Source organism: Amphibalanus amphitrite, unplaced genomic scaffold (assembly GCF_019059575.1).
Source record: "Amphibalanus amphitrite isolate SeventyFive unplaced genomic scaffold, NRLGWU_Aamphi_draft 000691F_arrow, whole genome shotgun sequence".
Taxonomy (NCBI): domain Eukaryota; kingdom Metazoa; phylum Arthropoda; class Thecostraca; order Balanomorpha; family Balanidae; genus Amphibalanus; species Amphibalanus amphitrite.
The window spans coordinates 1-15,103 of NW_024882185.1; the positions used below are offsets into that span (position 1 = coordinate 1).

The 15,103-nt window shown below is 57.9% G+C and overlaps 1 protein-coding gene across 2 annotated transcripts in view; it reads left to right on the plus strand.

Moving 5' to 3' along the window:
- The first annotated feature begins 3,348 nt into the window (after positions 1 to 3,348).
- LOC122364677 (low-density lipoprotein receptor-related protein 2-like) overlaps positions 3,349 to 15,103 on the plus strand; it is a 46,344-nt gene continuing 34,589 nt past the window's right edge. Inside the window, exons 1-11 of one of the 2 annotated variants that reach the window (XM_043335287.1) lie at positions 3,349 to 3,577; positions 4,730 to 4,918; positions 5,820 to 6,034; positions 7,306 to 7,493; positions 7,906 to 8,261; positions 8,861 to 9,114; positions 11,591 to 11,733; positions 12,119 to 12,930; positions 13,312 to 13,436; positions 14,123 to 14,231; positions 14,707 to 15,071. In XM_043335287.1, the coding sequence (XP_043191222.1) occupies positions 3,468 to 3,577; positions 4,730 to 4,918; positions 5,820 to 6,034; positions 7,306 to 7,493; positions 7,906 to 8,261; positions 8,861 to 9,114; positions 11,591 to 11,733; positions 12,119 to 12,930; positions 13,312 to 13,436; positions 14,123 to 14,231; positions 14,707 to 15,071 (2,866 nt within the window). In that variant the 5' untranslated portion in view covers positions 3,349 to 3,467. Of the gene's footprint in view, positions 3,578 to 3,622; positions 3,658 to 4,729; positions 4,919 to 5,819; positions 6,035 to 7,305; positions 7,494 to 7,905; positions 8,262 to 8,860; positions 9,115 to 11,590; positions 11,734 to 12,118; positions 12,931 to 13,311; positions 13,437 to 14,122; positions 14,232 to 14,706; positions 15,072 to 15,103 lie in introns of those variants that run through there. The other variant, XM_043335288.1, reaches the window with a different exon arrangement.

A 15,103-nucleotide genomic window follows, 5' to 3' on the forward strand; every position in this document is an offset into this window, starting at 1 on the left:
GGCCGGTGGGCCGTCCCGGGGGAGGGTGAGGGAGGGGACGGGGTGGGTGGGAGGGTCAAGGGCGCCGGCGAGAACTACTGGATCGGGAGTACACTCAGTGGCTCACGTCTTATCGACGAACAGGGCCAGAGCTAGACGCAGCCAGGACCGGCGAGCAGCTGAACCTCTGACGGCCGCGAGTCCGTGAGACGGACCGTGGGGCCGTGGGCCCGTGAGACTGACCGTGGGCCCGTGACCTATCGGCGCCCGGTCAGCCGTTCCGTGCCGGCCGCTGCCGTGTCGCCGCGCACGGTCCGTCCGGGGGCCGCGGCCGACCCACTGGTCCGATCCCAGCTCTGTCAGCGTCTTGCACAGTCCCTGTAAAGGGCGCTGCTGAGTTCCACGGCCCCTCAGGTCACGAAACCCCGGCTGGAGCCCCCGCCGGCTGGCTGCCGGCAGAGCGAAGAGCAAAACGGCAAACAGGCTGCTCGTACCGCTGAAATAAACAGGAAATTCACAACGAACAGATGTTTTCCTCTTCCGATGACTGCTTTCAGATGCCTTCTTCTGAACTTGGAAGGTTCTGGATCCATCTAGCTTTTCCTATGTTCGAAAATTTGCCTTGCTCCTTATGTCCGAGTTTTGGTTTGTAGATGCTTGTAGTACCCACATAACAACTGAAGAAGCCCTTATGTTGTTCGTGGAAGCGATGGGTATGCAGACGTCGGGTGGTGCTACCGAAGCCCATCATCTATCTGTGTCCTAATCTGGTGGTGGGCCGGACTTCCGTTGGCGTGCGGCCAGGCAGCGGCCACCCGCCCCGGTGACGTGAGTTGTGTGGCCGGGCGGGCGGGACGCCGGCGGCCCACCCGTCCCAGTGGCGTCCCACAGAGCCCGCCTCCGCCGCTGACCGGTCCGTGTACCCCGCGCGGCCCGCCCCTGTCCCCGCCTACAGCCGCCAGCGGCCCGCCCCTGCCCCCGCCTGCAGCCGCCAGCGGCCGTGAAGAGGTGTCGCCGACGGGGTGTTTTTCCTCGTCGAGAACGGGCCGGCTGGCTCTCGGGCACATGCAGCGGAACATGGCCGGGCGGCCGGGCGGCCGGTAAAATTCGACCGGCCCACCGCGGCCGCGCCGGGGACTCGTTTGTGACGTCACGCCGGGATGCTCGGAGGGCCGATAATCCCGGTAGGCAGCCGAGCCGCGCGCAACGGCTGCAAGACGGGTCCGGTCCGCCCGCCGACAGCACACGGTCTATGTATGGGACGGCGGTATTTACATACCGCCGTCCCATACATAGGTTAGGTCCGCCGACACCGCCGACAGCACACGGTCTATGTATGGGATGGCGGTATTTACATAGAGGCGCGCGGTCCGGTCGGCCGGTCGCTGCGCCCGCGTCCGCACCTGGGACCGTATCGGAGTACTCAGAATAATGCTATGGTTCCTTTTTTATTTGGTCATTTGATTCTACGTGAGTTTCCAAAACAGTCATGCAATGCTTATGGAAATTATTCGAACTTGATGAGTTCCATCCAGGGATGCGGAGCCGTGGAAATTTCAGACGGCTCCGGCTCCGGCTCCGGCTCCGGAGAAAAAAATCGGCTCCGGCTCCGGCTCCGGCTCCGGGTGAAATGTTATAGCGGCTCCGGCTCCGGCTCCGGCTCCGAGTAAAATGGTCCGGCTCCGGCGGCTCCGGCTCCGGCGGCTCCGGCTCCGACTCAGTACATCCCCTATGCAATCAATTAAATACGGGTGGAAGAAAAATTGGATTGGTTATACGCGTTACTCTTTGCCATGACCGACTCACCGCGTCCCCGCGCAAACGCACCTCGGAGATAACTAGCAGAACAAAGGACTAGGAAGCGATGGCATTGGAAACGCAGTTGCCGCGAATCGGAGTTCACTGAACCATCGTAAGCTGACACTCGTCTCGGCTGCATTGGGGTGGGGGGGGGGGGAGGGGGGTGGCGTGGGAAGAGACGGTGCTGGGAGTCGCAGTCCACTGCACTGGCTTCAAAACAATGGCCGTCACCTGATGACCGGTACTCATGTTCTGGGGATGCAGTAGACGTGGGGGGGGGGGGAGGGGGAGGAGCACACAGGAAGTTGATTGCGTACTGTGGCCTGTGGGATACTGGGGATATTCGGCTTTTTCATTCACTTGATGGCCCATGACGTACTTACCATATGTTTTACTGCCTTGTACTGTCAATCAGAACTAGGTCAATTTTTTTTCCTCTTCAAAAAATAAAAAGGAGCCGGAGTCGCCCCTTTTTTGGCGGCTCCGGCTCCGGCTCCGGCTCCGGGCTATATTGTTTCACGGCTCCGGCTCCGGCTCCGGCTCCGGGCAAAATATGCCGGCTCCGGCGGCTCCGGCTCCGACTCCGGCTCCGGCTCCGCATCCCTGGTTCCATCATTAATGTCAACTTACCTAACCTTTTTTCCTTTGAAGTCCAGCGTACGTTTGAATTGGTCTGTTGTAAAGTTGCCGTGAAGTTGTTACTGAGCCCGTGTGGCGTGTTCGTTCACTGGAATAGAGCTGTGCGTGACTACGGATCAGTAACCGAGCGGGCGATCCGGCTCACTGCCGAGCGTTTCTGGCGATCGACCTGCGCTGCTCCCAGCCGTTCCCTGAACCGGCCGTCAGAAGTGAATCAATGCATGGACTGACGCCGGGTAAACCACTAATTGAGCCGCCGGATACCTTCCAGCGAGCACACCGAACGGCTGGGGTAGAAAGCCGACTGCCAGTGACAGTGTGTGGCATGCAGCGGCTATTGTCAGCCGATTTTTACCATTCCCAGAACACAGGACAGCGCGAAAATCCACGTCGTAAAAGTGTGAGCCTATTTTCCTGTCCGGTCGGCGGCCATCTGGGCCGCAGTCAGCTCCGATGATGCGGTGCATTTTTGCTGGTTTCTTGCTCACCAGGAGAGCCAGTCGTGCTGACAGGGGACGTGGGTGCGGCGGGATTGATGTGCTCCCATCGCCGGCCACCTGGGTATCGTCAACGCTGTTTTTCCGCACCGAACCGGCAACGTAAAGCCAGTCAAAACAGCATCCAAAGTGCAGCGGAAACCAAAGTCCAAAACGTCCATCGCTCGAAGCCTATGAATTCCAACTACCTCTCAATTGTGATATATTGTGATATGAAAATTGCAACGACATTTCAGTATTCCTTCGTGCCCATGTGTTCATCCTATGGCCTGTGCTCATCCGTGTGCTCTGTACTCACCCCTGTGCTATGAGCTGGCCCATGTGCTCTGTGCTCACCCGTGTGCTCTGTGCTCCAGGTGTACCGGATCCGGCTGAACCAGAACCGGGTTACGCGGTGCTCTGTGCTCACCAGTGTGTTCTGTGCTCCAGGTGTACCGGAGCCGACTGAACCAGGACCCGGGTACGGCGGTGCTCAACATCAGCACCAGCTCCACGTGGTCGCCGGTGGCCGTGGCCGTTGACTGGATCGGAAACAACGTCTATGTGGCCGACATGATCGGTCAGAAGGTGGATGTGTTCACCATCGACGGCAAACACCACGCCATCGTCATCGGCTTCAACCTGACCAGCCCGCGAGACGTGGCGCTCGACCCGCTCATGGGGTCAGTAGTACTGGGGAGGGGAGGGGAGGGGAGGTTAAACTGACCAGCCCGCGAGACGTGGCGCTCGACCCGCTCATGGGGTCAGTACTGTAGGAAAGGGGAGCGAGCATTGGGTCAACCTGACCAGCCCGCGCGACGTGGCGCTCGACCCGCTCATGGGGTCAGTGTTACTGGGGAGGGGAGGGGAGGTTAACCTGACCAGCCGCGAGACGTGGCGCTCGACCTCTGGGGTCAATACTGCCGCCTGGATGAAAAAAAGAGGGCTTGGGGTGGCAGCGAGGAGGACCGCAAAGGGGAAAACGTTTTTAGATGTTTGGATGAGCCGGGGAGCTGAACGGCTTGAATACGAAGGCTGATGCAAAACCCAGAAATAAATAACTCTGGATTGCCATAAAGTCAAATGAAATACCTTTGATATTGCTGGACTTTTCCAGCCATCACTCATTTGGCCACCGTTTTCAGTTGGTTTCACCACCTTCCGTTGGCCACCACCAGATTCACATTGCATGTCTCGATAGCAATCGCATAGTGCACGGCCGAAAGATGCCGTAAAAATGGTCGGGCTCAGCGAAGACCGGGGCCTTTCTGGGGAGTCTGGTGGCCGTCTCCGCTAGTCATGCCGACTCGAACAGTGCGCTGGGCTGCCCAGTTCGGGTGGGGTGGGAGGGAGGGGTCGCCCCCCTCTGAGCCGGGTCAGCGCCCCGCCGGCGCCCGCCCGGTGCCCCCCGCTGCAGGAATGCACCTGTTGCGTGCAACCGCTGACCGCAGGCGGGGGCGGGGGCCGACCAAGCCGCCCGGTATGGCACTGAACTGGGCTGGTGTGTGCTGCCGACTGCGTGACTGCTGAGCGCGGATAGCCGCCGGACCGGGGAGGGGGCGTCGTGGCGTGTACTGAGACCCCCGCACAGTATGTCACCGCGCCACCAACAAAGGACAGATGGTACGCGCTGGTACCGGGTCGACAGGTCCGGGATATACCTAGCACCGGCACCCATTTACAGTGTGGGGCACAGCTGCGGCCAGTATTGGCCTATGTACCACGCCAAGTACCGAGGGGGGCACAGCTGTTGTACATGCTGACTTGTGTACCCATCAGGTACCGCTCGGAGGTACACAATATGTACTGACCTCTGTGTACCGTACCCCTTGCAGGTACATGTTTGTGGCTGACCAAGACCGGATCGTGCGCGCCAACATGGACGGCACGGAGCTGCGCGCCCTAGTCTCGGAGGCCATCTACCAGGCGTCGGGAGTCGCTGTGGACATTATCACCAAACGTGTCTACTTCTGTGACTCGCTGCTCGACTACATCGAGACGGTCGACTACGAGGGAGAGTTCAGGTATGACGGGGGAGTACAGGTACGAGGGGAGTACAGGTATGAGGGTATGTAGTATACGTAGTAGGGTAATGTTATACCTGTACGAGGGATGGTAGGACCGGACTTCCCCGGTCGACCTGACCGAAGGGTGACATCATTGGCACCCACACACGGCCATCACAGTGCAGTGGTGTGGCCATACGGTGACCATGTTGGGAAAGTTTGTTTTGAAGCATTCCGTATGCTACCTGGAAATATCGACGAGTAGGAAGGAAATATTATGCTATTTTCGTCACAGTATCAAAGAACAAGACTGTCATTGAGCGACACTGTGAGATAACCGTATCCCCATTAGGCCATGTGCGAACAGGATGTGTGTACAGCTTTAGAGCTGCGCTGCTCGGTAAGATTGCTGACGCGCTGGTGCGATCGGCGTTCTGTCGCTGACCGGCCCGTCCTGTCCGTGTACCCGTCTGTCCGTTGTGCTGTCTGACCGGCCCGTGTACCCGTCTGTCCGTTGTGCTGTCTGGTCCGTGTACCCGCCGTGTCCGTTGTGCTGTCTGGTCCGTGTACCCGTCTGTCCGTTGTGCTGTCCTGTCCGTGTACCCGCCGTGTCCGTTGTGCTGTCTGACCGGCCCGTCCGTGTACCCGTCTGTCCGTTGTGATGTCTGACCGACCCGTGTGCCCGTCTGTCCGTTGTGCTGTCTGACCGGCCCGTGTAGCTGTCTGTCCGTTGTGCTGTCTGACCCCCCCGCCGTGTCCATGTACCCGTCTGTCCGTTATGCTGTCTGACCGGCCCGTGTCCGTTGTGCTGTCTGACCGGCCCGTCCGTGTAGCCGTCTGTCCGTTGTGCTGTCTGTCTGGCCCGTGTGCCCGTGTCTGTCCGTTGTGTTGTCTGACCGGCCCGTCCGTGCCCTGTCAGGTTCCCGGTGCTGCGCGGCTCCACCAACGTGCCGGCGCCCAGTCGGCTGGCGCTGTTCGAGCGGCGCGTCTTCTGGACGGATGTGATCCGCCAGGGCGTGGTCCAGGTGGACAAGTTCAACGGCCTGCCCTCGGTGCGCAACGTGCACACGGACAAGGACACGCCGGGAGAGCCGCGCGCCATCCGCGCCGTGCACCCGCTGCTGCAGCCGCAGCGTGAGTATAGAGGATACTGATACACGGATACACGGATACACGGATACAGTGATACACGGATACACTGATGCATTGATACACTGTCCACCCGCTCCTGCGGCCGCAGCGTGAGTATAGAGGATACTGATACACGGATACAGTGATACACGGATACACTGATGCATTGATACACTGTCCACCCGCTCCCGCAGCCGCAGCGTGAGTAAGAGGGGTACTGATACACCGATACAGACTGGGACACTCGCTCCCGCAGCTATGTCGTGAGTTATAGAGGGGATATTGACAGACTGATACACTGATACCCGGATACATTGATACACTGACCACTTGCTCCTGCAGCCGCAGCGTGAGTAGAGGGGTACTGATACACTGTCACACTGACACAACTTACACACTGGTACCTGAGAACATACTGATACACTGGCGAATGCTGCCGTCCAAAGGCAAAACCGCATATGTCGGGTCAGGTCATGACCAGACATATGCGTTTTTGCCTTTGGACTGCAGAATGCGGAACCTGAAAATGTAAAAAGGTAATTAATTACCTGCCCAAAAATGTTTCAGGCTTACTTTACACATTGTTCGCTTTACGTGAATATGATGCCGCCCGTGTCCGAATTATTAATGAAAGAAAAGCAAGCCATCACGAGTGGGTGATTGCATTGACAATGAGCATAATGGGCACGTCAGCATTTTCCTGGATTCCCGAACAGCGTGTCTGTGGATCCGCGACAATGGCTGAATCAGCGGAACATGGGCGCGAGTGGTCTCCCAGCGCCAGAGCGGCCGTATGCCCTCTGCCCTCTGCGCCGGAGCGGCCGACTGCCCTCTGCGCCGGAGCGGCGCCCGCTCTCTGCGCCGGAGCGGCCGTCCTCTGCGCCGGAGCGGCTGTATGTCCTCTGCACTGGAGCAGCCGCCCGGTCTCTGCGCCGGAGCGGCTGTATGTCCTCTGCGCCGGAGCGGCCGTCTGCCCTCTGCGCCAGAGCGGCGCCCGTTCTCTGCGCCGGAGCGGCCGCCCGTTCTCTGCGCCAGAGCGGCCCTCTGCCCTCTGCGCCGGAGCGGCCGTCTGCTATCTGCGCCGCAGATGGGCTTAGCCTGGGCTGACTTCATGGCCGATCCCGCTCTGGCCCTCGTCCCCACCCAGTCCGGGGGTCCGCCGCTCACCTGCAAACGTTCTTATTTGTGAGCTCACCGGTAAATGATCTCACATGCGAAATGATGTATGTCGTCTGTAGCTGTTCTTCACCCGCCCACCTGTATGTTCGTTGCAGTGCCGTCTCCGTGCGGTGAGAACAGCTTGTGCCAGCACCTGTGTCTGCTCACTCAAAACACGGAAAAGAACGGCCTGGGCTACAGGTGCGGCTGTGAGGTGGGATTCTACCTGCGGGCCAACAAGATGGAGTGCATGCCCGTCCAAGAGTTCCTGATGTATTCGCAGCAGAAGTTCATCAAGGGACAGGTGCGTCGCAGGACACATTCGGGTGGCTCATGTGATTGGCGAGGGAGGCTGCTAGCGGCTGGGGTAAAATGGTTTTCCATTTTCCTTTCGTGATAGATGTAAACTAGTACCTACACCTTCCTATAACACCCTGCTTCATAATTCATCCGAATGGTGCCTTATTGCTGGGTAAGCCCTGGCATTCAAACAGCACAGCGGCCACTGCTGTTCCCAGATTGGCCTGTAGAATGTGGTAGCGCGCTCTCTTTTTTATCAGGTCCTGTCTCCGTCGACCTGACTAATCCAATCAGTCGATCTACATGCATCTCTCTATCATATGCGAACAGGCTCTCTTCGCCTGATTATCCCTCTCCTACTGTACGTTCGCTGTCCTACCTCACCCCGGCTGACCATCCCTCCCCGTCTGCGGCAGGTTCTGGACCCGGTGGCCTCCAACATGAACGACGCCATGATGCCGATTGTGTCCCGCACGGCGCGCTTCGTCGGCCTCGACTTCGACTACCGGGCACACAAGATCTACTACTCGGACGTGCTACTGGACGTCATCTACCGCATCAACCGCGACGGTACTGGCCGGGAGAACGTGCTGGCCTCGCAGAACGAGGGCGTCGAGGGTCTGGCGCTCGACTGGATCTCGGGCAACCTGTACTACATCGACAGCCGCAAGGCCACGCTGAACGTGATCAACACGGGGGCCACGCGGATCCGACGCACGCTGCTGAAGAACCTGGCCCGGCCGCGGGCCATCGCCGTCCACCCCAACAAGGGGTGAGTGGGAGTACCGCGGAGAGGGAGGGCTGGGGTAGGGCCAAGTGGGGGGACTGACCATTTCTGCCGATATTTGACTGGTGCTTCAGGGCTCTGCGGTAATCTGCCACTCGTTGACTTATTTTCTTCTACGCAGTACTGCACCGTGAAGCACGGTTACATAGTTGATTTGGCCATGTCGTTTACTCTGATCAACGGCGAAACCGGCCTCGTTTTTATTGCAATCTGCCTTGCTCTACCCATCCAGGCGCAGCGCTTCGATAGACGTCTGCAATGTTCGGCTTGAGCTGTCATTTCTACACGGACTCACCGTGGGCAAAGAAAGGTGCCCGATGTTTGTTGAAATGTTTCTATTGTTGGCTGATTACACCCATACGTCTGTGTTCGCTGCAAATTATCAGGATTCTGGTGGGTGTTTTTGTTCTATTGTAGTTGTCACCCGCCGCAGAGCAGTGTTCTAGGTCGGTGAAGGGGCCGCAATCTTCATCCCAAGGTCGCTCGTGGCGGATTTCACGGTGAGGAGTTTTTGCGGTGTGACCGCCGGGCCGTTTGTCACGTACTCACCCTCCTCCCCTCTGCCTCCTGTCTCCGTCCCGCAGCTACATTTTCTTCTCGGAGTGGGACCGGCCGGCCAACATCAGCCGCGCCTATGCCGACGGCAGCAACGTCATGGTGTTCAAGAACGTGCTGCTCGGCTGGCCCAACGGCCTGAGCATCGACTACGACAGCGACCGGCTGTACTGGTGCGACGCGCTGCTGGACCACGTGCAGCACGCCAACCTGGACGGCACCGACGTCAAGACCATCACCAGCCGCAACATCAAGCACCCCTTCTCGCTGGTCATCTTCAGAGGTGAGCTGCCCCGACGCGGCCGGCCGAGAAGCATGGCCGTCAACTGTTGATGTTTTTGGTTGTAGATTTTACCGTGCTTTCTTGTTTTTTGTTTTTTTGTTTTTTTTTTGCGTGTACTTTGCTGTTACGTGGGCAATCGTGATTGATTAGTTTTTTATCGGTTACGTGATACATATATTTTATTTCATCAATGTATTCGAGGAGAATCTACTTGTGGCACTCTCGTTAAGCATATATGTACAAACATATTTTGCTTATATCTGGAAGTTTTATGACAAAGTTCCTCATTCTACCTAAACTATAAGGAAAGAATGGATTACGTACGTGACTGGTTTTGTATTGAATGGCAGAAGTGGAACTTAACAATCGTTTATTATTCTATTATGTTATGCACCTTTGGACGTCTCTGAAAGAAGTTTCAGTCCCCAGACTTTCCCGCTGGCTGTAATTGTTTTCATGCCCGTGGTTTACTGAATTGAATTGGCACGAGCTGCGATAGATAATTAAAAACCGGTTCCAAATATGTGCAGTGCTCGCTTCGCTCCACAAAGAACGTTAACTGCAGGGAAAACTGGGGATGGGTATGGGCTGAAATTCAACATTTATTTAGACAGGCTAGGAACTACTTATCAAATTTATCCATGCCACCATTGATTATCTGATCTTTCTATTTGATACATTTTGGTTTGATGTAACAGTGCTCGACTTAGCAGCCTCATCCTGAAGACACTTCTCCGAATCGACTGACCTTGTAAGCGCCGGTGTTGGTACACTGTTTCCGCTGCTCCGGCCTGCCGTGGGAATGGGCTCCATGGTGAGTGCTCCGTCCAGTGCGGCGGCGCGGCACCGCGACGAGCTGTGCGCCATCTGTCGCCAGCCGCGCGCCAGGAGTGGCGAGCACCGCGGCGTGGCGCTGCCCTGCGGCCACGGCTTCGGGCACAGCTGCCTGGCGCGCCGGCTGCGGGCCGGGCCGGCGCGGTGTCCGCAGTGCGGCGCGCGCGGCTCGCTGTCGCAGCTGCGGCCAGCGCCGGGCCGCGCCGCCACCGCCGCGGGAGCCGCAGACGCCGACAAGGAGCCCGAGGAGCCGCCGCGGGAGCGGGAGGAGCTGCGCCGAGAGCGGGCGGAGCGGCGCCGACTCGAGAAGGACCTGGTCGACACCAGGCAGCGGCTCCAGAAAAAGGACAACGTGGTGAGGATGCTGCAGGCCGAGCTGCGGAAGCTGCAGCGCAAGGTGCGACTCGAGGAGTCCGACTGCGACTATGACTCGAACGTGTCGTGGACTCCGCGCGCCAACGAGCGCGGCGACCTGACCGAGTGACGAGACGGGCCGGCGACGGGGCCACTCAGGGCAGTACCGGCTGGACAGTGGACAGGGCACGGAGAGGTCACCACGGAAGAGAGCACCTCGAAATGGTGGCTGGTGAGGAGAATGGACACTCCTGCTGACACTGAATGCAGCAGTTTTGTTAATGGGAAGGAAACCAGACAGGATGACAACCAAGATACGGGTAAAGAATGTATCATATCGGAACCAGTCGATGAGAACTTCTGTTGGAGTTTCCGTTGAAACAGAGTGGAAAATCAGAAGTCAGGAACGCCTTGAAGGAAACTCATTGGAAATGTGTGGTCGCTTCCAGCAGAAGTTGCTGAAAATGCTAACGAACGTCATGTCCGGCTGTACTCGTTACCGGTGGAAATATGTGCATTTTCAGGTGTCTCTGGACACGGATCCGCGGTGCCGTCCAGCTGAAACGGAATGCCGCCCCTCGGCGGACCTGTTGGAGCGAGTTTACCTGGTTTTCGTTTTGTACATCCGTCCAGCGCTTCGGGGACCGGTTGGCCGATTGTTGGGGCGTTTTTTATACCCGATTTCATGGAGTGCTGGTACGGGCTCGCTCCCTATCATGACAGGATCGTGACGCCGTGGGCCAATAAATCCAGCATCTTACGCCTCGTTTTGTTTTACTGGACAAATAATGTCGGGCCACTGCGCTAACATAATGCAGGCTGTGGTCATAAGAAATCAAACACGAGTTCCTCCAGCGTACGTAACTGTAGCTGAGAATGCTACTAAAGACGGAAATAACGACATTTGTGTTGTTTGCTTGTGTTTTGCCTCGCCCAACTACTAATAGGGTAAAATGTGTCTGATTAGCACAATTTCCGGGTTGTGCATCAAGGTGCCTCAGCCGATTACCATGCATGACCACATTACCATCAGCCGATAGGGGGGGGGGGAGGGGAAGAGTGCGACTTGCGATCCAAGCATTGCGGTCCATGTGCGACTTAACAATGGTCTGACTTCTCCCGTTATTGTGGCACCTTAAGCATCTCAATGAATATGAACATTCGATTCGAACATTAGCTCCTAGGGAGACCTAAAGAGATGAGTGACATAACCATTAACCACTGCAGCCACCATTCCCACCCAGTCCGCCGTCACGTTACCGTTTATGACGCCGCCCTCCCTCCGCAGACCACCTGTACGTGACCGACTGGCGTCTGGACGCCATCGTTCGGCTCAACAAGCTGACCGGCGCCGACGAGACTACCGTGGCGCGTGTCCAGGAGTCCAACCGGCTCTTCGGCATCAAGGTCTACGCGCAGGACATCCAGAAGGTGCGTGCCACGGACTAGTCACCGGACCCTTTCGGGTGGTGTGATGGGGTAGTGGAATAGTTTGCTGGTGAAAAGTGATCCAGTGGAAGCTTCCGTGTGCGGTGTGAGACTGTGGTGAAGTTGCTGATGTATCACATGAGTGTTACCGTCATTACACCTACCGTTTCTGACCACGGTAGCTGGCTTCCATTGAACGCATTGCTGCAACATAAACATCTGTTATGAGACTTTGCCGAGGATATGCGACTCGGGGACGCGTGATTGTTTCATTACCTGCAGATAGCATACCCTGTCATTTGTACCCCTGAGGTGATAGTTAATTATTCATCCCCGATCAGCCCAATCTGTGTAGCCCTCTGACCTGTGTACCCCTCGCCTCCCTCAGATTAACCCGGATCATCCGTGTAAGGAGAACAACGGCGGCTGTGACAGCTTTTGTTTCCCGATCCCGGACAACACGACCGCCAGCGGCCTAGTGGCCAAGTGCGACTGTCCGTACGGCATGAAGCTGCGCTCGGACCTGCGCCGCTGCGAGGACGCGCCGGACGCCGAGCCGCCCGTCGAGGCGTGCCCCAACGAGTGGGACTTTACGTGCGCCAACCAGCGCTGCATCCCCAACCCGTGGGTGTGCGACGGAGACGACGACTGCCTGGACAACTCTGACGAGGAGCAGAACTGCACGGCGCCCACCTGCTCGGAGGAGCAGTTCGCCTGCGCCAGCGGACGCTGCATGCCGCTCTCCTTCAAATGCGACTCGGACAACGACTGCGGCGACTTCTCCGACGAGACGGGCTGCGTGAACGTCACCTGCGACGAGCACGAGTTCAAGTGCACTAACGGTCGCTGCATCCCGTCGGCCTGGAAGTGCGACTCGGAGGACGACTGTGAGGACGGCTCGGACGAGGGTGAGTTCTGCGCCGAGAAGACGTGCACCTCGTACCAGTTCAGCTGCCCCTCGGGCCACTGCATCCCGCAGTCGTGGGTTTGTGACGGCGACAACGACTGCCTGGATAACAAGGACGAGGAGGGCTGCCCGCCAGTCACCTGCTCCGCCAACCAGTTCAAGTGCGCCAACCTCAAACAGTGCGTGCACGAGTCGTTCAAGTGTGACGGCATCCCCGACTGCCTGGACGGCAGTGAGGAGGCCGGCTGCCCGACCGTGTCGCCGGACAGCTGCAACCCCGAGAAGCAGTTCAGGTCAGTGCGACGGCGGCCGACTGCGGGCTGCACCGACGACAGCCCAGCGGTAGTGCCTTTATTTGAATGTAGAGATGCTTATGTAGAGATGCCTATTAAATACTACGACTGAAGTGCACTATTTATGACCGACTGCTATAAAAAGTGTCATAGCTGTGATGCCTGACTTAACGGCGTGCCGACGAAATTCTTGCTCGTAACTAGAGCCGTTATGCATTTGCTGAGTTCCCCAATCGTTTTGGTTTGTTGACTCGTCAACGTCCCAAAGCGCGATGTAGCTCCACGGGAGCCGCCCTGACGGTGCTGTGGCCGACCCTGACTGCTCCCTCTGGTCCGCTGTGACCGACCCTGACTGCTCCGTCTGCTCCCTCTGGTCCGCAGGTGCGAGAAGTCGGGTATCTGCATCCCCAAGACTTGGTACTGCGACGGTAACGCCGACTGCCTGGACAAGTCGGACGAGCCCGACTCCTGCGGCCAGGTCGAGTGCAGGCCCAGCTTCTTCAAATGTGAGTAGCTGGCCTGCTGAGCGGTCATGGTCGGGTCGGCGGCTTGCGGACGCCACATGGGTGTAACAGAGCCTAGGAAGTGACACACTGACACCAGTGGTCTGCTCAGTGCACACTCACTCAAGCGACTTTTTGCACTACACTCGCTTCGTTACGAAGCGTAATGCATTGCCTCGTATGGTTATTGAGAGCTTTACTCAAGCTAAATGCGCTTTTGTTTCACTTCCACATACCATAAGCGATAAGATAGTCGCTATTCTTGAAGGGGACAGATTATGAACGGCATGGTGCAGCACGCCAACACGCCAGTGATAGGCGTATATAGCAGTGAAGGTCGCTGATTCCCGCTCAGTCGGGACAGCTTTTTATAGTGGTCACTGGTCTGGTCTGTAACGGTCTGGTCTGTAACGGTCTGGTCTGTAACGGCCTGGTCTGTAACGGTCTGTTATAACGGTGTCGTACCCCGACAGGTAACAACACCAACTGCGTGTACGGCGGCCTGGTCTGTAACGGTCTGTTATAACGGTGTCGTACCCCGACAGGTAACAACACCAACTGCGTGTACGGCGGCCTGGTGTGTAACGGTCTGTTATAACGGTGTCGTACCCCGACAGGTAACAACACCAACTGCGTGTACGGCGGCCTGGTGTGTAACGGTCTGTTATAACGGTGTCGTACCCCGACAGGTAACAATACCAACTGCGTGTACGGCGGCCTGGTGTGTAACGGCGAGGACGACTGCGGGGACGGCAGTGACGAGGACGCCATGCACGCCTGCAAGAAGCCGCCGGCCACGTACGTATATCGACCGTCTGGGACAGCAGCACGGGGACAGCGGCGGCAGCCTGCGCGCCGACAGTCTGTAGTAGCACAGCCTTGGGTGGGTGGTCTGAGAGACCGGCATTCTGACGATAAAAGTCAGTGGCATTTGTCTCCTCTCCGCTCTGGCTGTGCAGACAGCAGAGGCGTGGACGCCGGTGCGGGGCGGACTGGTCGCAACCCAAATGTTTGTCTTTGATTAGACCTATGCAAGGATTGTTACAAGTCTCAGTTTCTTAACACGCTCCTTACATCTGGCTGGTCGTACTCATTTCTTTAAAGGCCTTTTTGACTCCGTCCACAATGACCTGCTAACAAGACGGAAGTCCTGGACGATTCATAATTAGCCGGAGTTAAGCGTCCCCTTACAATCCGTGGCGGTTCCTGACTGCGTTAGTTGCTGCTGACTGCAGCTGACTGTCGGCTGACACCTCTGACCCTCCTGTTCCAGGTGTTCGTCGGACGAGTGGCGCTGCCCGGGCGTCTCGGACCGCTGCATCCCCCGGAAGGCGGTCTGTGACAACAAGCCGGACTGCCCGAACGGCGCCGACGAGGGCCCCGGCTGCGGCCTGGCCGAGTGCCAGTCGGACAAGGGCGCCGCCTGCAACCAGGGCTGCATGGAGACGCCGGCCGGCGCCGAGTGTCTGTGCGCCGCCGGCGAACGGCTCAACGGCACCGCCGAGTGCGTCGACATCGACGAGTGCGCCGTGCCCGGCAAGTGCTCGCAGCAGTGCCACAACACCAAGGGCTCGTACTTCTGCACGTGCGCGCCCGGCTACAACGTGACCGTCGACAAGCACGGCTGCAAACCGGCCAGTGAGTGACCGCGCGGACCCGAAACAGTGAAC